The sequence below is a fragment of the Atractosteus spatula genome, chromosome 5, assembly GCF_055471065.1.
Source record: "Atractosteus spatula isolate fAtrSpa1 chromosome 5, fAtrSpa1.hap1, whole genome shotgun sequence".
Lineage (NCBI taxonomy): Eukaryota > Metazoa > Chordata > Actinopteri > Semionotiformes > Lepisosteidae > Atractosteus > Atractosteus spatula.
This window is the reverse complement of record NC_142710.1, coordinates 9,349,725-9,375,049: the sequence shown is the minus strand read 5'-3', so window position 1 is coordinate 9,375,049 and position 25,325 is coordinate 9,349,725. Positions and strand designations below refer to the sequence as shown.

Sequence of the window (25,325 nt, the reverse complement as noted above, 5' to 3'; positions counted from 1 at the left end):
CATAAAATAACCTTACTGACCCACACAGATTGTTGACTGACCTCTATGTGAAATAACAGTGATTTCAGAATTAATACACCTATCTTTGTAAGATCCCTTAGTCAGGTACCAAACCTAAAAATAAAAATCCAGACTAAGGTGCTTTCAGGACAACTGAGAGATGAAGAAAACACAAATAAGGTGAAATATTTAAACAAATCCTTGAAACCACTGACTATCACCTTCAGTACTCTGAAGATAATAATTAAGATGTGGACTGTGTCATAAGCACTCAGCATAAATCAGACTGTTCTTTCTAAATGAGCTGTTGGGTAAGGAGGAAACTGTTTAGGGATGTGACAGTAAGGTTAAAGATTGCTTTAAGAGAGCTACAGAGTTCAATGACTGAGATGTGAATAAATGTCCGTGTGTCAACAATATACAGTAAGGTCTGGACATTCAAGAGGGTTCAGTGTCATGATCCGTGGCAAATAGCCGAATTCATATAAACCAAGTCCACAGCTATACAGTTGCATAACGTATACATTATATGATACAGCATGTATGGTTAAAACACATAATATAAGAAAGGGTTACCTTTGATTAAAATACTAATGCATTGGCATAAGTTAATTAAAATAGCATTGATCAGATAAAATAAACAAAAGTAATCAAAACCTTATAGCAATTGGTTAATATAAACAACATCCAGCCTGCAGTTTCTATCACTGTGTCAGTGATTGTGATGATGTTAACAAAACCATCAGTGAGCCTGTAAAGCTTTCTCCAGCCTATCATTCCTCACACTGCCAACACAGATTCAGGAGTGTCTGTTACAATATAAAAACAAGACCACGCTGAGTTATGGACACTAGGCAATGAGTATTTGGGCAGACCAGAAGGAGAGGCTCCATTACGAGCTAGATATGTCTCATGGTCCGGGACCGTTGTGCCTCTAATTAGAAAGTTTCTGTAATTACTGCAATTGATGCCAAAGGTGCTTTCACATCAACTCTCAGATGACATAAAGCTCTGAATTATTTGCAGTTCACCATTTTATCATGAACACTAGACACAACTGTGTTATTCACAGATGCGGATATTAACTCACTGGGGAGTGCGTCAGAAGTGGTTACTGTAGATGTATGAATAGTAGAGGAGACAGTGGACTCTGGTGCTGTAGTATCAGAGGGACTAGTAGTCACTGGTGCTGTAGTAGTAGAGGAGGCAGTGGACACCGGTGCTGTAGTAGTAGAGGAGGCAGTGGTCTCTGGTGTTGTAGTAGTAGAGGAGGCAGTAGACACTGGTGCTGTAGTAGTAGAGAAGGCAGTGGACACCGGTGCTGTAGCAGTAGAGGAGGCAGTGGACACTGGTGTTGTAGTAGTAGAGGAGGCAGTGGTCTCTAGTGTTGTAGTAGTAGAGGAGGCAATGGACACTGATGCTGTAGTAGTAGAGGAGGCAGTGGACACTGGTGCTGTAGTATCAGAGGGACTAGTGGTTACCGGTGCTGTAGTAGTAGAGGAGGCAGTGGACACCGGTGCTGTAGTAGTAGAGGAGGCAGTAGACACTGGTGCTGTAGTAGTAGAGAAGGCAGTGGACACCGGTGCTGTAGCAGTAGAGGAGGCAGTGGACACTGGTGTTGTAGTAGTAGAGGAGGCAGTGGTCTCTGGTGTTGTAGTAGTAGAGGAGGCAATGGACACTGATGCTGTAGTAGTAGAGGAGGCAGTGGACACTGGTGCTGTAGTAGTAGAGGAGGCAGTGGACACCGGTGCTGTAGTAGTAGAGGAGGCAGTGGTCTCTGGTGTTGTAGTAGTAGAGGAGGCAGTAGACACTGGTGCTGTAGTAGTAGAGAAGGCAGTGGACACCGGTGCTGTAGCAGTAGAGGAGGCAGTGGACACTGGTGTTGTAGTAGTAGAGGAGGCAGTGGTCTCTGGTGTTGTAGTAGTAGAGGAGGCAATGGACACTGATGCTGTAGTAGTAGAGGAGGCAGTGGACACTGGTGCTGTAGTATCAGAGGGACTAGTGGTTACCGGTGCTGTAGTAGTAGAGGAGGCAGTGGACACTGGTGCTGTAGTAGTAGAGGAGGCAGTGGACACCGGTGCTGTAGTAGTAGAGGAGGCAGTTGGGTCGTTACATATGGAATTGTTGTTAAATTGCACAAATTCCGCAGTGTTTGACCCAACTTGTGCTTTAATCCAGGGATTGTAATTGGATACTCCAGCATAAGACACTAAGTATTTGGGACAGTAGTTTCTAAAATGTACAACTCCAGCCTGAATCCAGTAAGATCCCTGTTTACACACCACTGGACTCCCTGTGATTCCAGGGGAAGCATAATTTGCATTCTGTAAAGAGAAATAGAATAGGGTTAATACAGACACACTGGGTGGACACTCCAGTACATTAACACTGCACTGAGAGAGAGGGGTTAATACAGACACACTGACAAGACACTCCAGTACATTAACACTGCATTGAGAAAGAGGGGTTAATACAGACACACTGACTGGACACTCCAGTACATTAACACTGCACTGAGAGAGAGAGGGGTTCATACAGACACACTGACTGGACACTCCAGTACATTAACACTGCACTGAGAGAGAGGGGGGTTAATACAACACACTGACTGGACACTCCAGTACATTAACACTGCACTGAGAGAGAGGGGTTAATACAGACACACTGACAGGACACTCCAGTACATTAACACTGCATTGAGAAAGAGGGGTTAACACAGACACACTGACTGGACTCTCCAGTACATTAACACTGCACTGAGAGAGAGAGGGGTTAATACAGACACACTGACTGGACACTCCAGTACATTAACACTGCACTGAGAGAGAGGGGTTAATACAGACACACTGACTGGACACTCCAGCACATTAACACTGCACTGAGAGAGAGAGGGGGGTTAATACTAATAAAGGGGTTTAAATAGTGTTTTAATGCTGTGTTGTCAGAATCAGGATATCAGTTCCCATTTACTTGTGAGCAAAGAGGGAGAAAAGGCTTAGTGAGGTTTCTTCCCAGCCTGTTACAGATTTTACAAATGTATATGATAGTGGCAGAATTTCTGTAGGGGGTGGAATTTTCATACCTGTTAGTGTTGATATTGTACGATATTTCATATCATTTATTGGAAGAAAGATTGTTTTACTTTGAAAGTTTGGGTCTGGTTATCAAGCTGTACTGTGGAATATAGAAGATGTGTTGTGAAATGCACACTAATCCCACAATAGTTGTTCTTTATAATTTGCTGGTGTAGCGTTTTGGTGTCAATATCTCATTATTATGTTTTATTTTCATCACTTCCCCCTAAATAACAGCAATAACAATAAGATTTGTAGAGAAGAAAGATCTACTTCAGATACCTTGCATGAGCTGTCCTTTGGAGTCTCTCCAGTGCAGATCATTGTTTCTGTTACCAATTTAAAATTATAGATCGCATTGGTCTGATTCATACAGTCTGTGATCTCAATGATGGGCAGCTGGACCTGCTGTAGGGTCTGGTTCCCTGGCAGGGATGCTGTTGAAAGAAACAGATTCTCAGTGTCCTTCCCTCAGTCAGTGACAGACTCTCCCAGCAGCTCTACAGTGTGGAGATCCTGAGGTCTCACTCCTCTTGGTTCAGAGCCCCATCTCTGCCTCTCCTCAGGGTCTCAGACACTCAGCAGGATGACCATGGGCTCATGGGCTCACAGGTGTGTGACACAGGGACAGGTGGAGACCTGCAGTAGAGCCCTGAAGGACCCAGTGGTACAGCTGTGGAGTGAGAGTGTGCTGCAGCATCGAGCTGTGTGGGAGCAGATGCAAAGTGACCAGGGGACAGACGACAAGAGTGACTTGTGTCACCTCTGACCCCCTGTCTGCTGGCAGAGATCAGTGTCCACAGGAGGCAGAGTCAGAGACAGGGGCTGCTGAAGGGGATTGAACTGATCTCTTACTCTGGCTGTGAGAGACAGGAGTTAATGAATAAAAGTGTTATATCCACATGGGCACGGATACAAAAATTAGATTAACCTACTTCCATCAGTCATGTTGCCCCAGCCCGTGAGCCAACAGCTGGTGCATCTGTGGAAGGAGCTGTTGGTGTCGGCCAGACAGATGGGCTGGATGTAGTCAGTGAAGTTCACAGGGTTGCTCAGCTTCAGCAGGGCGATGTTATCAGAAGTGATATCAGAAGTGTAGGAGTAAATAATGATCGTCTGGACCCCTCTGGTCACTTCGTGAGGATTCATGCCCAGCTGTGTTTGTCTGCCCAGGTACACTGTCCACAGACTGGCATTGGTACTGCTCCTGGAGAGAGAAAGAGAGAGAGAGAGAGAGTTACAGAACCTCAGATCCCCAGCACTGCAGGTGCTTTGCTTGTTGTTTACAGTGATACAGCATCTGTAATTGTCTGACTTCAGAGTTGGCATTTTTACACTGACTCTTCTTCAGTGTCACAACATGTGAAGACTGACAATATCTCACCCCCTATTCATGAAACTCAACAACAGAACCCAAGAGGAATGGAAAGCAGTTCCATTTGTTACATTGTCAGTATCTATTGGATAATACAGAGGAGATGTCTTCTGCTCCCCTACCAGATAAGGCAAGCTGCAGAGGTCAGCACCCAGTCGCTGTTGATCAGTGAGCCTCCACACCAGTATTGACCATTCACGTGCAGGCTGGCCTGCCAGGGCCAGGACCCCTCCTGGGCAGAGTCTCCCTGCAGGACACTGGGACTCAGGGGCACCTGGCCGCAGGCTGGAGAGATACACCCGAGAGAGAGAGAGAGAGAGACAGGTAGTGAGAGCGAGCTGTCAATCTCCCATATACAAAATCTCAAAAACAAAGGTTTTTTATTTCACAGAAACATATGTTAAAAAAAATTCAGCTGCACACTCAACACTATCAAAAAATAGAAAATGTATTTAAAACAGATGTATGTGTTATAGCCTACAGGTCTTCAGCAATCACAGTGATGCACACAATTCTGAAATTGAGCAATGAGTCCCCTGGCTTTGAGCCAAACTGTCCCCCTCTCAGGGAGACCTCGTTCCCCACAGAGAGGGGGCTCCCTCTTCCCCAGTGCGTGCTCCCCTAGAGACTACCTTCCTTATTTAGCTCAGCCAGTTTATTCTCAGTGGTGCATGCTCCTATGTTGGTGTGACAAACGCCACTGTTACTCCACTCTTCCTCTGGGTGCATTACCTGAACAACATCCACTGGGCGCACCCTGCCTAAACTCACATGTGGGTGTGTAACAGGGTTAATAACGTCTAGTTTAACAGATTTAAGGAGGAACTGAAACATTATTTTTATATTTCAGGGTTTGAAAGTATCAGCATTGATAAGTAAATTTTGAATCACAACGAAAATAAACTGTACACAGTAACCTCTAAAACCTTCAATTTACATCACAAAATAGAAAAAATTTCCAGGTCTGCGCAGCGCCATGTTCTGAGATTCAGAACGAGGCAACAAAATGTCCGGTGACCTGTTGCGACTCTATGAGACCTATGAGACTGTAAACAAGCAGGCTTGTGAATACAGCTCTTAATCCAATAGAAATATTGCTTTTGATATCCAGACAATTTTGGTGACATACTACTTACTTGTTAACTCTGCATGGGACTTTTCTGCAGCAAAATGTCTGCGGCACAGCCTGTACTTACTCACTCGTCCATCTCAATACATTAGTCAGAGACTAGTGAGCAGGAAGGGCCTCTTCACATCACAGTACACCAGTCAGTACAGGGACTAGTGAGCAGGAAGGGCTACTTCACATCACAGTACACCAATCAGTACAGGGACTAGTGAGCAGGAAGGGCTACGTCACATTGCAAAAACAAGCAGACTTGTGAGTCCATCTCTCTTAATCCAGTAGACACATTGCTCTCGACTTTGAGGCGGTTCTGCCTACAAATACTGCTTACTTATTAAGTCTGCACGCAGATCACCTTGGAACATCGTCACGGTGAAATATCTGTTGCACAGCCTGTACTTACTCACTCGTCCATCTCGGTTCATTAGTCATGACAGAGACTAGTGAGTAGGAAGGGCCACTTCACATCACAGTACAACAGTCAGTACAGGGACTAGTGAGCAGGAAGGGCTACTTCACATCACAGTACACCAGTCAGTACAGGGACTAGTGAGCAGGAAGGCCCACTTCACATCACAGTACAGCAGTCAGTACAGGGACTAGTGAGCAGGAAGGGCCACTTCACATCGCAATTCACACAAACTCTCGCCTGTGGTGAGACCACGGGTTTGCACCAACATGACAACTTACAGTACTTTCACCAGGTTCACGATTCTGTGCTTCGTCTGAAATTTGTGAAATTGCCCAACGGCCTCAATGGGATTTATTCTGTGACAAAGATGTAATGACCAGTCTGTAACGAAGTGAACCGGGTAGATGTCAGAATTCCTAGGAGAGCAGTAGAAAGCCAGGGGTACTTATCCGAGAAGTCAAATCCAAAGCAGCAGTTTAAGAAGGCGAACTGGTCAAAAAAGCCAGGAGATCAGGAAAAACAAGGTAAGACGCACTGGGCTGACACGAGAGGGGGAAAGCTCTGCTCATAGATTCAATGCCAAGCAAACTGGAGCAGGTAAGCAGTCCTTAAATAGTGTGGAATAGGATAGTCAGCCCAGGTGGTGCTGTTAGTGGTCATTAGGAGCCGGTTGGCGGTGATTAACTGAGTCTCCTTGGGACAGGTGGACCGTGACACAGTCTGAGAAATTGGGACTGCAGGTCCCCTTTCAAACTTGTGTTTGAATTTGTATCCTCCTCTAACTTTTGATAAAGTGGTGATTATGATTGCATTCTACCGTTTATCACCTCATATTGCACGTCATGCATGTGTGTTTTAGCAGTGATAAGGTTTGGTGCGCAGTATGAATGAAACAAGTTCGGTCTTTACATTTTCACAACGAAAAAAATATGCAGCTGCTACAGATGCAGCCATTCAAAGTGCGCGGCACAGACACGTACCAGAGGTAATTGGCTACAACCTCGCGCATTGTGACGAGCATTGACGCAAAATACCACAGTACGTGATTGGTTGACTGACAGGGGCACTCGTGGTCCATTGGTCGGTCGTAGAAAGATTTAAATGTCTTTACTGTGCCCGTTTTAGTACTGAATATTTATATGGAATTTTACCACTGAAGGGAAATCTTAGTAGCTGAGCATAAAAAGAATAGGAGCATACTGTAACGCATGTGAACTTAAACAATATTAAGTTTGGAACATAAACATACAGTATATGGCTGGTCTCTGTACTTTAAATAAAAAATACACACCAGTATTCCATTTCTCCCTAAACATTTTAAGCATCGAACTCTTTAACTAATGTGATACTGGAGTCAACAAGCATACTTTTAGAATTTGATTAAAAGGGAATATAATATGGAATCGTGTATCTAAAGAAATTAATGATATAACTATATTCATGTACTGCAACACAAGAATAATACACACTGTACATTGTCTGTTGATAATGTTTCTGTAGGGCTTTTTCAGCACTCCACATGTGATCTTGCTGGTGGCGCTGTGGGTTAGGTTCCTGACTCCCATGTTACATGGTGAGTGTTTGAATCCAGCTGAAGACATGACTTTTATTTTTTTAACAAACATTTCTTTGAAAAAATAAAACTTTTCCCTGGGTCAGAGATTAAATAAAACTTCACTCGCACCAAACAAATTTATATTTCTAAATATCACAACATGATCGAATTTAAGTCATTTTAATAACAATGAATAGTCACCTATGCGTTACAATTTATATTGATTATATTGATTTAAATCACGTTTTGATTTAAATTGCAAACGCGTGTTTAAATATATGTGTTTTTTGATTCACAATCAGACAAATGCAACATAAATTGATATCTTTGTCTTCTCAGTATCTTAATAAACTTTCAGCATAGCTTTCTCCCCATTTAGATTAATTTTTCTTGGGATCTTGGGATGAAATGTGGAAAGATTAGATTGTAATCATTTTTATTTTTTAAATACATTTTAGAAAAGTGTAATCTATACTAAAAAGCTGTACACCACCTGCTATAAAGATACATATTGTCATACTTTCGGGTTCGGATAGGACAGACACAAGAACTCAGACTTGCGGAATTAAAGCAAGTTAAAGCCTTGATTTTATAAATCACCTTTAAAAGTGGCATCTCAAAGCAAAGTAAATACCCAACACTGATTGTTCCCACCTGTAATGCTAATAAAGCACCTTGAATTGAATTGAATTGAGAGAGAGAGAGGGGGGGGGGCGAGCGAGAGAGCACTGCCAGGTCAATCCAACATTGACAGCCACATCTTAAATCTTGTCAGTCAGCTCTTTTTTCTCTATTTGAATTGTGGCGATTCAAACAACCTGGGATAACAAGTGGTCTCAAAGTCACCGAGCTCACAGAGCTTCAACAACAGATGACAATTCCCTTAGTCCTTTCTTAGTCTTCCTGAAATTGTCGGATTATGAGTGAATAAAAGCATCTTATTAAAAACACGTTTGCGTTTCTTTGGGAGCTATATTATGTATTTTTCATATGTAAGATATAATGATGTGTTCCCGCTTACACATCGCACGACTTTAAAAGCTAGAAAAACAGGTTTCGATTCACATTATCTGGCGAGCCTTGTTTTGTCAAAGGACAGCACAAAAAAACAGACAATACACGGGGGGGGGGGGCAAGCGAGAGAGAGAGTTTTTTGCCCTCTGTCAAAAAAACCCAAATCACTCGGGGCAGAGACTCTGGGGGGATCGTTGTGTGGTACAGAGCGGAGCTCAGTCACTTCATACAATTAGTAAAGAGAGAAGAGTCAACAAATGATTTAAGGACGATTTGTCAAAGTGCAATGAAATACAATGTTGTTGTTGTTGTTATTGTTGTTTTTATCCTGTAAAGTGTTTTGAGAAGCCACCTTTAAAGGCGATATATAAAAGCGCTGATTCTTATGGAATGTGTTTCCTTTCTTCTTTTTTTCTGCATGGAATAAACCTATTACTTGATTCTTATGGATGCCCGGGTCCGCCAGGGATTCAATTTTTTTTATTGCATATGTAAGGAAATAGCAGTATAACCTTGTTCATGCACAAACAGTGGCATGTTACATTATTAATTTGGGGGTCTCCTCTTGCCAGAAAGCTCTAAATTGCATTTTGAGTGCGGTTTTTGACGTTTTTTAAATTGTAACCCATAAATAAAGCTGATACTGTTTAGACTTTTAATTATTTTAAACTGTATTACAGTAGCACAATGGGTAATGCAACGTAAATTGCAAAAATGCACTTGGAATCTGTCCAAGCCCTACTTTGTCAGGCATTTTCTTTTACTGTAACGGACATAAAAACTCCCTTGCTTTTAACAGAGCGTTTCACAATTTCTAACTACGAAAATTATTTAAACTGCGACACTTATCATTCAACCAGAGCTGAGCAAAGACTGTATTAAAAGTATACTAGTGACAAACTAGTATACTTTAGATCTTTTTTTCTGAACCGGGGAAAATCTGATCATGTTTCTCTATAACAATAATAAAAAATATTATTTTACATATCACCTTTATATGATATCACCTTAAGGACAGCACATACAAGGGTTAATTGCACAATGGACCGCGCAAAGAAATTTAAAATAGTCTTATTTAGATGTGAGGGCAGGAGTGGATCGCAGCAGGACTAATCAGCAAATTAGGAAAACAAAGAACAGGACAGGTGAGACGTGTATCCAGAGAGCGAGTGATCAGAAAAAGGAACATCTGTTACGCCCAGGTTTCACTTTCTTAATTAGATGTATTTAAAACAGTGAACTACTGTAGGTGTAACATAACATTCAGAAATACAATCGAGAATAGTTTTGTGGTGTTTGTATAGATGAAACGTTCTTAAAACGTATAACGTAACAAAATTAAAGACGATTAAAATCTGTAATCTTTCCACTTGTACAGATGCAGCCATTCAAAATGCACTGTACAAACCCGCGGTACAGTAACCTACCCACAAGCCACCGCAGGGCACCGGAGGGCACCGCGGTAAGTGATTGGCTGGCCAAAATGACCGACAGGGGCACTCGTGGTGCATTGGTTGGTAGTGAAAAGATTTAATCATTTAATGTCTTTACTGTGCACATTTTAATCCCCTTAGTTTTGAATATTTATATGGAATTTTACCACTAAAGGGAAATTTTAGTAGCTGAGCATAAAAAGAAGAGGAGCATAACGCATCTGAAGGTCATAAACGATATTAATTTAGGAACATAAACATTATTGTATGTAAACTGTACTGTGTATGGCTGGTCTTGGTAGTTTAAAGAAAAAATACACACCAGTCTTCCATTTCTCCCTAAACATTTTAAGCATGAAAGTTTTATGAAACGGTACCCAAATATGCGATTGCTGTATAGAATTAATTTTAATATTAAAAAATTATTTAACATGAAAATTAAGCTGTTTACATCTTCCGCCTGAGAACAGTCACCCGTTGCTACCCAACACAGAAACACAGCCAATAACTAGCAAAGAGAGGACGCTAGCTAGCCAATATGATAAAGAAATAAATGATTATTTTGTTTATTTCTTTTGGACATTTATTTGAACATTTCCATCGATTGTACAAGCACTTGGAAACTGTCCAATCCCTAGTTCATCAGGCATTTTCTTTTACGCTGCGGGCATTCTCCCGGTCTGGCGCCGATCTGTGTCTTCTAGGATATAATGCCAGCGAACTCTTGTTTTTATGTCCACTATAACAGACAATCTCCTTTGCTTTTAACCGAGCATTTAATAATTTCCTAAAATGAAAATGATTTACTTTATTTCCCTCACGGGATCAATAAAAGTATTTATCATCTATCTAAACTATGGGACAGAATTCTGGGGTCTCCCTATACCAGAGATTATGGTAGGGCTTCAGAATGGTGATTGGTTGACACCATCTGACACCCCTCTGATTGGAGAAAAAAGACCTGCTGGTTTGCTATGCGTACATACTGTACCAGGAAGAGGATTTCTTTCTATTCGAAACGTGTATTTTAAAAGTTTAAGAAGTAAAAACCTTACAGCGTACACAGATTTCTAAACTGATCAGGATCGTTATCTTTGTCTTATGCATAATAATGTTCACCGCTCTGTCCAGCAAATTAATAATAAACTTTATTTTATATAGCGTTTTAAACAAATAAGTAATTAGATTGCTCATAAACCTAATCACTTGCTTTTTCTTTTTTTTTAGGCTCAGATTTCAACTATAGATTGTATTATTAATAACCATAATAACAACCAACCAACAAAAACAACCATATAAACATAATACCAACCAAAAACATAGATAACAACCACAATACAAAATCAAATATATCAAACCATTATACTCTCGCAAATTCCTCCAATTATCATAATCCCGCCCCTTATGCAAAACCAAACCCTCCTCCCATCCCAGTTTATCCTCTTTATCATAAACAAAATCCACCTCAATTTTCAACATAAAGCATTACACAAAATCAATACCTCAACACTCCATACTCAACAACGATAATTCACAAACAGCCAGAACATGTAACTCCACATTTCCAAACATACCTCATTTCCATAGCCCCGCCCCTTATGCACAACCAACATCCCTCCCCTGTTCTCTCTCTCCCCTGGCGTTTGTTATCGTTTTTATTTTCAAATAAATTTTAGCAAAGTCATGTATTTTAAAAATCTTAAGATTTCTATATTTATGTCTTTATTTAGTGGTTTCATTAGTGACAAAGGCTAAACTTTCTTGGAAAAATGTCTTTTATGTAAACCGTGTTTGCTATTAATTCATTTAGGGCTAAAATATGTTCATTGTATTCTAATGAAAGAAGGGTTCCTTTCGCCGTAGTCGGGTTGACATTAGAAGCTTGCCACGCCCGGACTGTTACACCAACGCATTACCATGTTAAAGCGATTTCATTGAGGAGCCTAGCTTTCTTAACTAGTAAGTACTGTACTTACTGGGTTTTTGAGGTGGGGAGGTGTCTTTCGCTGAAAATCTCGCCCACTTCTACTTTGAAAATACCTGTGAAACCGGTTTAATTCGTCACAGCCAGCACTCCTGCAGAGAGGGTGGTTGTACTTGCAGTGTATACAGTACACGCGTTATGCTCTTCGTTAATGTCTAAGCCGGACACATCATTATATCTCATTTTGTATTTCTTAAAAAAAAATCGTTTGCCCAGCCTAACAGTATTGTTGTTATTGTTTTTAACCTGTAAAGCGCTTTGAGGAGCCACCTTTAAAGGCGCCGTATACAATAAAGTTCATTATTATTAATATTGTTAATTTGCTGGACAGAGAGGTGAACATTATTACGCAGTAGACAAAGATAGCGATTTACGTTGCATTGTGCATTGTGATGCTGTAATACAGTTTTAAATAATAAAAAGTCTAAACAGTATCAGCTTTATGGGTTTTAAATAAAGGCGATCTAAACGATTATATCAATATAAATGTTTATATTGTAATGCCTAGGTGACTATTCATTGTTATTAAAATGACTTAAATTCGATCATGTTGTGATATATAGAAATATAAATTTGTTTGGTGCGATTGAGGTTTTAATTAATCTCTGACTCAGGAAACGTTTCATTTTTTCAAAGAAATGTCTGTTAAAAAAAAAGTTACAGCTCCAATGGGATTCAATCACAGACTGTGTAAGGTGGGAGGCAGGAACCTAACCCACAGCACCACCAGCAAGGTCGCATGCAGAATGTTGAAAAAGCACTACAGAAACATTATGAATATACATGAATATAATTATATCATTATTAATTTTTTTAGATACGCGATTCCATATTATATTCCCTTTTAATCAAATTCTAAAAGTTTGCTTGTTGACTCCGGTATCACGTTAGTTAAAGACTTCGATGCTTAATGTTTAAGGAGAAATGGAATACTGGTGTGTATGTTTTCTTTAAAGTACCGAGACCAGCCATATACTGTATGTTTAAGTTCCAAAATTAATATCGTTTATGGCCTTCACACGCGTTACAGTATGCTCCTATTCTTTTTATGCTCAGGTACTAAGATTTCCCTTCAGTGGTAAAATTCCATATAAATATTCAATACTTAAACGGGCACAGTTAAGACATTAAATATACATATACATACTGTATACAGTACAGTTTGCATACGGTAATATGTTTATGTTCCTAAATCAATCTCTTTTATGAGCATGTGAAAGGCATGGTGAATTGGTAATTCTAAAAAATTACTGTACTTTGCACGATTGGAAACAAATGCGTGATTGCGAAATGCTGTGGTGTTACTTTTACAAAGACGGTGAATGAAAAAAAGAATGTTGACCAGGGCAATACTTTGAGTTTACAGCTTGTCCAAGGTCATTCATTATTAATACCATTAGTAATATCTTCGTTAAAGACTTTGATGGCGACAGCTCAAACATGAGAGGTTGAGCTTTATTAGCTCCACCTTGCGGAAATTCCGGATACTATTATTTTAATTGCGGTATTATAGGAGAATTTACGGTAACTCGCGGTAGACCGCGTAAAGCGCACCTCAAAATAATGCGGTATCGCCCGCGCATTTTGAATGGCTGCATCTGTATGTCATTGGAAAATACAAGAAGTTTCTGCATTGTGATGGTACCAAAAAGTAATCTAAGGATGAGAAAGCTGTGCTCAATAATAATTAAGGGACTTACAAGTAAAAGGAGATGCTTCATATTGCTTGACTACTTTTAAAAACTAAGTTATAAATGCAGATGCTCTCTCTGTGCCGCGCCGGGTCTAAATATCTAAATATACATTCGCCCCGGGCAGAGGCCGAAGAGTGCCCGGCTGGGGTGCGCGGGGAAGAGCAGGACAGGAGTGAAAGTGGTCAGGGCGGGGTTTAGGAAGGCCGCCAACCAGTGCGGCTGTCCCACAGTCTGGGGAGGTATCCGTTTTCCTTGTAAATAGTTCCCTGCTTCTGCACCCCTCGGTCTTACTCTCTCTCTCTCGGGCGCGTGGGCGGTGTGTTGGCTCGCGCTGTTGGCGGGCGGGGGCGCGGGAGAGCCAGGCTGGCAGGTGGTGACGGAGAAGAAAAATAAAGGCTTTCACTTCCTTTAACTCCGCAAGTCTGAGTTCTTTTGTCTGTCCTATCCGAACCCGAAAGTATTACAATATGTATCTGTATAGCAGGTGGTGTACAGCTTTTTAGTATAGATTACACTTTTTAAAAAATAAAAACGATTACAATCTAATCCTTCCACGTTTGATCCCAAAATCCTAAGAAAAATAAATCTGAACGGGGAGAAGGCTATGCTGAAAGTTTCTTAAGATACTTAGAAGACAAAAATATTAATTTATGTTGCATTTGTCTGATTATGATTAAAAAAACACATATAATTAAACACGCGTTTGCGATTTAAATCAATATAAATGTTTATATTGTAACGCGTACTGTACAGCCTCCATTTCTCTATAAAAATTTAAAAGATTGTGTGCGCAGCCTAAGAGTGGGGTCCACTGTCAGTGACAGCTGACAATCCTCCATACACCCATGTGAAAAATTAATAATGCCAATGTAAACGTCGTTTTTACAATTTGTTGATAATAGAAATGTTAAGTTCTCTAAAGCTTTGTGATAGTTGACCCAGGCAGCAAAAGATCAGCTGCACTGGTAAGATGCAAAACCAAAGATATGATTAATAACCTTTTAAATCTGAAGGGAGATCTGAAGAGATCCCCCCCACACACACACAATAGAAGCAGGAAGCAGAAGCAGGGACCGTTGTCAGAAGGGAAGAAGGTGACTATTCATTGTTATCAAAAATGACTTAAATTTGATCATGTTGTGATATTTAGAAATATAAAAGTCAATTAATTGTCCATAATATCGCTATTCTATTTTTTCGAAGAAATGTTTCTTAAAGGAAAAGTCATGGCACCAGCTAGAATTGAACACACAACCGGTGAGTTGGTAATTGGGCATGTAGACCAGTGGGCTACAAGGGAAGTCACATGAAGAGGGAGGCGAAACAGCCCTACACAGCCCTGTCGCAGTACACGAATATAATCATATCGTTATTAAATTTTTTAGATGCGCGATTCCATATTATATTAGCAGAAAAGCTTAAAACTACCACTTTTTTACACGCTATTTCACATGTTAGTTAAAGACTTCGATGCTTAAAATGTTTAGGGAGAAATGGAATACCGGTGTGTATTTTTCCTTTAAAGTACCGATTCCTGGAATCTGACTGGCTGACACCCTTCTGAAGTGGTTCCATAATATCTGGTATACGGAAAAGAAAGCGTTGATAAAAAAGCCTGGATTCTCATGTATCTGATACAAGTATCTTTTAATACAGTCTTTGCTGTGCTCTTGAGGATCCTTTAATATTTTGAGCTCTGGTTGAATGATAAGTGTCGCAGTTTAAATAATGTTCGTAGTTAGAAATTATGAAACGCTCTGTTAAAAGAAAGGGAGTTTTTATGCCCGTTGAAGTAAAACAAAATGCCTGACAAAGTATGGCTTGGACAGATTCCAAGTGCTTCTACAAATGTGCTAAAGAAATTATACTTTGAGTTTACAGCTTGTCCAAAGTCATTCATTATTAATACTATTAGTAATATCTTCGGTAAAGGCTTTGATGCATAAATATTTCTGATAAAGGTAGATTGTGTACTTTTGTCCAACTGAGCAATCTTGCTTTCATAAAATATACCAACATTTTAGTGACTGATGATTAACATGCTGTAATACACAGTTCAAATTTAAAAGCTCAAATGCTGTACATGAGAGGTTCTTTATTGGCTCCTCCTGGCGGTTTTACAAGGTGATGCCGGATACTTTCCAGCATGACGTCAAATGACGCGATGTACCGCGTGATACTGCGTGATACTGAGTGTTGATGCGACATGCCCACCGGGGTATACCACGAAATACCCCACCCATTTTGAATGGCTGCATCTGTATGTTGATTTAGGAAAAGTTTAATTACATTTGTTTCTGCGCAAACCCATGCAGAAAAAAAAAACGCAAGACGTTTGCCGGCTCAGATTTTGTTAGATTGCAATTCTCGATATTGAATCTTGATTAATTTTCCATTCCAAATATCAGAATCCCCTGACAGCAGGGACTGTCTCTCAAAGGGAAAAGAATAACCAGTTTCTGGGTTGGTAAAGATAAATGATAAAGACACCTCTAGCAACGTTTTGAGTATGGAACAAGGAAATGATGAGATTCATGATAATGTTAATGATTTTATAATAAATCTAATATGCATTTTTACATATTTGTGACATATATTGTCTTACTTATTTTAAGAAGCATTAAAATAAAGATTAAAATGTAGTGCCCCCCCCCATGTACAATGCCGTACATGAGACATTAATTAAGAAATTAATTGCGATATAATTATATGTAATTATAATGTATAATGTGTATATAAAATGTATTATATGCAATGGTTTATGTGTGTACCTTATATGCCTCAAGTCAGGGGTTCAAACCCAGCTGTCACCATGTGGTTTTCTTTTAACATAAAAATGTCTTTGAAAAACTAAAATGGCTAATTTTATGGACACTATATTGACGTTTCAGAATTTTGATTAATACGGCATAGAATATGGCATCACGTTTCTAAAGAAATGAATAACAATATAATTATATTCATATACCGTAGCTCAAATCCTGCTATACTACAAATTAGACACAAGAAGAGTATTATTGGACAATGTTGTGAGGCTCTGGCGGAATTTTGCCGTAAACTGAAAAGGTATAGAGGAGACACGTTGTGTATCGCCTTTCTTTACACTTGTAAAAAAAAGAACATCAAATTATCAATATAGCTGCGTTCAAACCCCCCACCTAGCATATACAAGGTACAAGCTTAAACCACAGACATAATCACATGGGAAAGAGTGAAACTGAAGCAGACATACAGATGCAGCCATTCAAAATGAGCGATAAAAACCCGCGGTACAGTAACCAACCCGCAGGGCACCGCGGTAAGTGATTGGCTGGCCAAAATGACCGACTGGGGCACTCGTGGTGCATTGGTTGGTAGTGAAAAGATTTAATCATTTAATGTCTTTACTGTGCACATTTCAATCCGCTTAGTTTTTAATATTTATATGGAATTTTACCACTAAAGGGAAATTTTAGTACCTGAGCATAAAAAGAAGAGGAGCATAACGCATCTGAAGGTCATAAACGATATTAATTTTGGAACATAAACATACAGTATATAGCTGGTCTTGGTACTTTAAAGAAAAAAATACATACCAGTATTCCATTTCTCCCTAAACATTTTAAGCTTCGAAGTCTTTAACTAACGTGATACCGGAGTCAACAAGCATACTTTTAGAATTTGATTAAAAGGGAATATAATATGGAATCGCGTATCTAAAGAATTTAATAACGGTATGATTATATCCGTGTACTGCGACAGGGCTGTGTAGGGCTGTTTCGCCTGCCTATTCACGCGAGCTGTCTTGTAGCCTACTGGTCTAGGTGCATGACTACCAACGGGCAGGTTGTGTGTTCGAATCCAGCTGGTGCTGGACTCTTCCTTTAACAAACATTTCTTCGAAAAAGCTCTGTGGATATGTTTGCCCATTCCTTCAATTCATGTGCATCCAACACAGTTCAACGCTAGCAACTACACAAAATCTAAAATATGAGTTCTACTTGCCACTTACAATACCAACAGTACCAGCTAACTTTAGTAGTGACATTTTCATGGATCTTTTTAACAATAAAAATTACAACATCAGACTTCAGACACAATTAAGCAGGCTTCAAAAAAGTCTGGTACAAACATTTTCAGCATGGAATAAACCGTTACTTTAATGGTATAAACCTTAAATGGATTCATATTCTCAATAATATTTGGTGCTCAGTAACATGACTTAGAAAATGACAGAAGACATACGTATCATGCTTATCCTTCTATTTTTCATAATCGTAAACTCCTTAAGGCAGTTACATTTTCTCTGTTCTGACCTGGAGTTACAGAGAAATTTAAATTCTAATAAGAGATTTGTAATGAGGAAAGTCATACCAATCACTCATACAGTACCAGGATTTGCAATTACAATACAAATACTTTCTTTCTGTATGTGTTTATTTTGCAGTTTGAGTCTATGGCATTCCTTTGGGGGTCTATACTCCAAGGCATGACTTTTTTATGTATAAACATCAGTATTTACTGCTATTAATTACTGTATGATTTATAGTTGAAATCTGAGCCTAGATATAAAGTTAGATATAAAGTTAAAATCTCGACAAAGCAATGTAGGAAATACAGAGAAAATAAATCCTTTCTGACATCTAAAATCAGTTTCGATCAAGGTCTCTAAAACGAACAAGAAAAAGAAGATTTTCGGAGGGCAATTACGCTGTGTTTATATAGAATAAGTGATTTATGAGCAATCTAATTTCTTGTTCGTTTAAAACAGTGAAATGTCAGCTGTAAAAGATCGCACCAGAAACAGCACTCTCTCTGCCTGTCATAGACGTTCAGGAAAGGTTGAATGAAGTCATGTCAAGTACAATAATTCGGAGATCAATAATAACAGTTGTAGGACAGTATATAAGGAGGATAAGGATTTTGAAGTTGACTTGAAATCTGATAGGTAACCAGTGCAAGGACTTGAAAACAGGTGTAATGCATCCCTGAAAGGATTCTTGCTGTCATATTCTGAACATATTGAAGATTGCTCAGTGTGGATTTAATTTCCCCAGTGAACAGGATGTGCATTTATTAATTCTAGAAAAAAAGCCTTTCTTGATTTCTCTAGTTCTTAGTTTCTCTAGTTCCCTTTAAAATAAACTATTATTCCACAATGTAGAGTATTACATGGCCAGTATTTACACATGATATTTGTGATTTAAAGAAATTAACACAAGCAGCTTTTTGAGATTTAAGTGTTGGCTGAGTTATTGCAGGATAAAAGACTAGAGATGTTGGCAAGAAGAAGATAGTTTGGGGAAAGCTGAGGAATACACTTATAACAAGAACACTTCCTAATGGGGTTAGGCATACTTTTGATGAAGATGATGAAGTTAACAGACTATATGTTTACATAGATACTGAAATAAGGATTGTATTTTAGATTATGTGTAGTTGCTGGCATTGAACTGTGTGTTGGATGCACATGAATTGAAGGAATGGGCAAACATAGCTGATGCGGATCCACAGAGCCAGCATATTAAGATGTTTATAATTAGAGGCAATTTGTTTAAATAACTAGGTATGGATACTGATGTGCAAGAGAGGTGGAAAGGCTGTTTCCTTAAGCCAGCGGTATAAAATATTTTATTCTCAGTGAGATGCTGCCATTTCATAGTGGGTTTCTAACACTGTGTATAGTTCCATCCACACAGTGCCTTTACTTCCATTTCTAATCTCTTTATCCAGTACAGAGGATTTGGAGCCTATCCCAGTAAGCAACGGACACAAGGCAGAATACACCCTGGACATAGCGCCAGTCCATCACAGGACAGACAGACACAAACACACACACACCAGGGCCAGTTCTCCCATAAACCAATTAACTTACCAGTATGTTTTGGAGTGCTAGAGGGAGTCATATCACACATATGGAGAAAAACCATGTAACCCAGAGAGAACATGTAAACCCCACACACACAGGATGGCAGGAATTGAACCTAGGACCCCACTGCTGCAAGATAGCAATGCTAACCACTTTGCCACCATTATAAATGGATGAATATCTTAGTTATCTTTCTAGTTCACAGGTTTGCATGCATAATTTAATTTTGAAAGCCACTGAGACATCAGGTACTACTGTTGTATTTATGAAAAAGAAACAAAACAAAAAACATACTAACAACTGTGCCATCCTACTCCTTAGCTAATACATTTTATTATTCATAAACAGTTAACATTGTTAGCAAATTATTTTGAATTATATTTAACCCTATTTTTTCTTTAGTTTTGTATTTAACTTATTATATGATAGTCAGACTCAATGTATATTTGAACAATGAAAATATATTTTTACAAGATTTTACATTAAGCACTTAAAATTAATATGGTTAATAATATTAAACTGTAACATGCTGTAACAAGATCGGTTAAACTGCGAAGAAAATGCTTTCAGAGAAAATGTTTATGGTGTGAAGAATATAGATCTCCAATGCAATTTCAACCAAACCTGTTCCCACACACCCTGCCCCCACTACCATTAGAATATACACAAAGCACTCAAATCTTTCGAGCTAATGATCAGGTGACCCGAGAGAGAGCGAGAGAAACACCAAGGGGTGCGGAACCAGGGAACTATTTACATGGAAAACGGGCGATCTCCCCAGACTGTCCGCCCGTTTCACTGTTACCTGGATACCTCTTTATTTAGAACTCACTAACACTGATTTTTAGTTTAGAAGGATTCAAGTAGGGTTTTAGATGAAAGGCAGCAACCTTAATCAAGCCCAAATCACAATTCAACCCATTCAGAGCCTACATTACATTTTAGCGTTTCATTCTGAGCAGAAGACCCTCACACCTGAAGAAGGAGGAGGTGTTTTTCGCTGGAAATCTCGCCTGCTTCTACTTTACAACCGGAGTGCTGGCTGTGACGAATTAAACCGGTATTACAGGTTTCAATCACAGACCATGTGACATGGGAGTCAGGAAACTAACACAGCACCACCGGATTTGATAACGCTATAAAAACGCTATAAAATAATGTGACTTGGCACAGAACAAGTTTACAGCACAGTACAAAAATGCTGACCATGACTTTAGAAGCATAAATTGCCTTACACTCAATTTAAACACAAGCTGTCTTTAGCCCTCTAAGCTGGTTCATACAGAAATGTAGAGATCCAGGCTCAGAACACACAGCTTCATTAGCGAATACATATGCAGGACAACTAGAGAAGACGTTTTACAGAGGATGGATTTTTAGAAACATCCCATCAGTGACATCACTGAAGTCAACTCCTAGGTACTGTAACTGTCTTGTGGATAGTTTCACAAGAATCAGACAAAGGTTTAAGCATCGCTTGTTCTAGATAAAACTGCAAAAAAAAAAAACAACAACCCATAATGTACTTCTTTGCGGCTCTGTTTTCCCAAATCATATATTCACAACGTGAAATCTAGAAAATAATATTACGTAACCAAAATCCGCAATATGGAAACAGAACCTGTGTAATTGTTGATAGATGATGTTCTCGTAACATTTTTTCAAGACAAACTACAACAATTAAAAAATAACTTGTATGTACTTGATATCTCTAATCAATCCACGGGTCCCAGCACGAAACGAAACTAAAACGCATACCGTTTCGCGCTTCTTATTAGTTGCTCAAAAGTAATTTGACCGTATGAAATGCATAATATAAACCTAGAAACATATACGTGAGTAGTACTTAAGCACTGTAGTATCGGTGTTAAGACATACCTCTCAAATACTGTAAATCAAGTTAAAAATATCTCAAGACCGATTCTGGTCATAATGAAACCATGTTTCGTGTATGTTTTCTTTAAAGTACCGAGACCAGCCATATACTGTATGTTTATGTTCCAAAATTAATATCGTTTATGGCCTTCACACGCGTTGCAGTATGCTCCTATTCTTTTTATGCTCAGCTACTAAGATTTCCCTTCAGTGGTAAAATTAGATATGAATATTCAATACTTAAACGGGCACAGTTAAGACATTAAATATACATATACATACTGTATACAGTACAGTTTGCATACGGTAATATGTTTATGTTCCTAAATCAATCTCTTTTATGAGCATGTGAAAGGCATGGTGAATCACTGTACTTTGCATGATTGGAAACAAATGCGTGATTGCGAAATGCTGTGGTGTTACTTTTACAAAGATGGTCAATGAAAAAAAGAATGTTTACCAGGGCAATACTTTGAGTTTACACTTACAGCTTGTCCAAGGTCATTCATTATTAATACTATTAGTAATATCTTCGTTAAAGACTTTGATGGCCACAGCTCAAACATGAGAGGTTGAGCTTTATTAGCTCCACCTTGCGGAAATTTTGCTTGTCGTATTATAGGAGAATTTACGGTAACTCACGGTATTTACCGGTAGCTTGCGGTAGACTGCGTACAGCGTACCGCAAAATAATGCGGTATCGCCTGCGCATTTTGAATGGCTGCATCTGTATCAAAAGGAAGTGTACTACTGCGATAATTTGAGCTACAGCATATGAATATAAATATATCGTTATTAATTTCTTTAGATACGCGATTCCATATTATATCCCTATTAATCAAATTCTAAAAAGTATGCTTTTGTTTGTTGCGATAACGAGCATATTCACAGAAAAGGTTAAAACATTATAACTTTTTACAACGTATATAAACTTAATATAGTCAGAAGGAGCACATAAAAACATTTCCAAAATAACCACATGTAACCACATGCAAGACTTTGATGCTTTAAATGTTTAGGAAGAAAGTGGAATTCTGGTGTGTATTTTTTATTTAAACTACCAATACCATTCATATACAGTTTATATAATATGTTTATGTTCCTAAATCAATATTGTTTATGAGCATGTGAAAGGCACGGTGAATCGGAGATTCTCAAAAATGTATAATTGGAAATGAATACGTGATTGGATCAACGGAACTCTGTGGTGTAAAATATTTCTGCATAATTACAATATTTATGATGAAGGTGGAGGGCTGTGTACTTTTGTCCAACTGAGCAATCTTGCCTTTATAAAATATACCGACTAATGTTTAATGATTAACATGCTGTAATACACAGTTTAAAATTATTAAAGATCTAAAGAGTATACAACTTAAATTCTAAATTGGAAAAAGATCTGCAGTTTATTTCTGGTGACAGCTCAAATGCTGTACATGAGAGGTTAAGCTTTATAAGCTTCACCTGGTGGTTTTACAAGGCTCATGCGCTGAATTGAAAACTAAGTGCTATGCCTGATGAGGCACACACTTCCTGTTCTCTTTAAAAAGAAATAAAATAATTTTATAAATACAATATTAATACATGTGACTCATAAAATCCAACAGTATTGTAAATATTTATCTTTAGTCCTTGTACCCTCATATCAGAGCTAGAACTCAAACTACGGTTTACATTATAATAAATTAATCAAATACTGTTTACAGTATTACTGTAAATGTTCTTATCATATTTACAGTGTTTAAAGTAACTTTATGTAAAATACAAAATATATCAAAATATAAAATACGAAATATAGTACAAAAAATAAAATTATACTGTACATAAAAGTTTAATTTGAAAGCTGTGTGTTGCTTTCATCTGTGTGCATACTGTACGTATGAGATAAACTGCATGTTAAAATGATGAAAATGATAGATGTTAATAAGAGTTCTGCTTACAAATGTCATCACTCACTCTCTCTCTCACACACAAAATCTCCCTGTTTAAATTCTCTCCTTCGAAGATGAATAAAATATTTTTAATTCAATTGACTTAAAGGGTCATTATAGAAATGACACATAGAAAACATAAAAGTATTTCAAGAAAATCCTTTAATATTTTTAAGAAAAACTTTTGTTATTGGGCACAGACTCATTAACTAATCTCCTCTTTGTACTCCATACTAAATGTACTAAATACTTTGTATTTCCAGAACTCGTCAGTTACTCAGCTCTCCTGTGGCCCTGAGAGACACAGCTCAGCCACTGGCCAGACAGACACCACCTACCTCTCACTGTCAGGACCAGAGCCGCCAACACGCAGAGACTGATGCCCACCGCCATGACTGCTAGTGTGTCTGTGTCCTGTCTGCAGCTTCTCCTTTCTCTCCTCTCCTCTCTCCCTCTGTCTGTCTGTCTCCTGTTCTATACACACCTGGAGAGACACGCCTCCTCTCCCTCCCTCTCTCCCTCCCTCCTCTGTTCTCTCTCTCTGCACCTCTCTCTTCCTCTCTGTCCTCCTCTCTCTCAGTTCAGTAATGCAGCTCAGTGAATTTTTAAAAAAGAAACAATCAGTAATAAACACACACAACAGGATAGAAGACACAGTGAGAGAGAGAGGAGATCATCGACAATCCCTCAGCAATAAGCACACAAAACAGGACAGGAGACACAGTGAGAGAGAGATTATTTACTTCCATTTGCTCTAATTTTAGTATAAGCCCCATATACAGTACATTACTGCACAGTGCTTTTGTCACTGTGCTTTACTGCACTGTACTGTGTGTTACCATGGCCCCACTCCCTGCACTCTGCTTTTACCATCATTTCACTGGGCTTTAGTACAACATACTGTGCTTTTATCACAGTCCAGCTGGGCTTTACTGTGCTGTGCACTTACCCTGATCTTTTCTGAGCTTTACTGCACTGCACTGTGCTTTAAGACCAATCTCTATGGTCTCTGCTGCACTGCACTGTGTTTTTACCACAGACACCACCTACCTCTCACTGTCAGGACCAGAGCCGCCAACACGCAGAGACTGATGCCCACCGCCATGACTGCTAGTGTGTCTGTGTCCTGTCTGCAGCTTCTCCTTTCTCTCCTCTCCTCTCTCCCTCTGTCTGTCTGTCTCCTGTTCTATACACACCTGGAGAGACACGCCTCCTCTCCCTCCCTCTCTCCCTCCCTCCTCTGTTCTCTCTCTCTGCACCTCTCTCTTCCTCTCTGTCCTCCTCTCTCTCAGTTCAGTAATGCAGCTCAGTGAATTTTTAAAAAAGAAACAATCAGTAATAAACACACACAACAGGATAGAAGACACAGTGAGAGAGAGAGAGGAGATCATCGACAATCCCTCAGCAATAAGCACACAAAACAGGACAGGAGACACAGTGAGAGAGAGATTATTTACTTCCATTTGCTCTAATTTTAGTATAAGCCCCATATACAGTACATTACTGCACAGTGCTTTTGTCACTGTGCTTTACTGCACTGTACTGTGTGTTACCATGGCCCCACTCCCTGCACTCTGCTTTTACCATCATTTCACTGGGCTTTAGTACAACGTACTGTGCTTTTATCACAGTCCAGCTGGGCTTTACTGTGCTGTGCACTTACCCTGATCTTTTCTGAGCTTTACTGCACTGCACTGTGCTTTAAGACCAATCTCTATGGTCTCTGCTGCACTGCACTGTGTTTTTACCACAGTTTGACTGTGGTAGCACTTTTCAGCACTCTGCTGCAGTTTGAGCTTGAATACACTGTTCTGGATTTTGTGGAATAGAATTAAATCAATTATTTGGGGTTGTATACAAACATAGTCTCCTGGTAGTCTGGGAGGTAAAGTAAACAGACTTTATTAACCCTATACAATTTCTTGCATTAGGAATTGTCTTTTCATGTATCCCAGCTTGCTCTCTATGAGACACAGACAGGGAGAGAAGCTTGGGGTCAGAGCG

The 25,325-nt window shown here is 39.2% G+C and overlaps 2 protein-coding genes across 5 annotated transcripts in view; both read right to left on the bottom strand.

Moving 5' to 3' along the window:
- LOC148834015 (butyrophilin subfamily 1 member A1-like) overlaps window positions 1-25,325 on the bottom strand; it is a 318,969-nt gene that overhangs the window by 241,984 nt on the left and 51,660 nt on the right. The window lies entirely within an intron of this gene.
- On the bottom strand, window positions 443-24,426 carry LOC148834016 (uncharacterized). Its single transcript, XM_088917787.1, has 6 exons — window positions 24,372-24,426; window positions 23,660-23,665; window positions 4,572-4,734; window positions 4,010-4,281; window positions 3,357-3,511; window positions 443-2,324 (listed from the first exon to the last, which is right to left on the bottom strand). Exons 1-6 carry the CDS (start codon window positions 24,424-24,426, stop codon window positions 1,017-1,019), a joined length of 1,959 nt encoding a protein of 652 aa, XP_088773913.1. The 3' UTR covers window positions 443-1,016.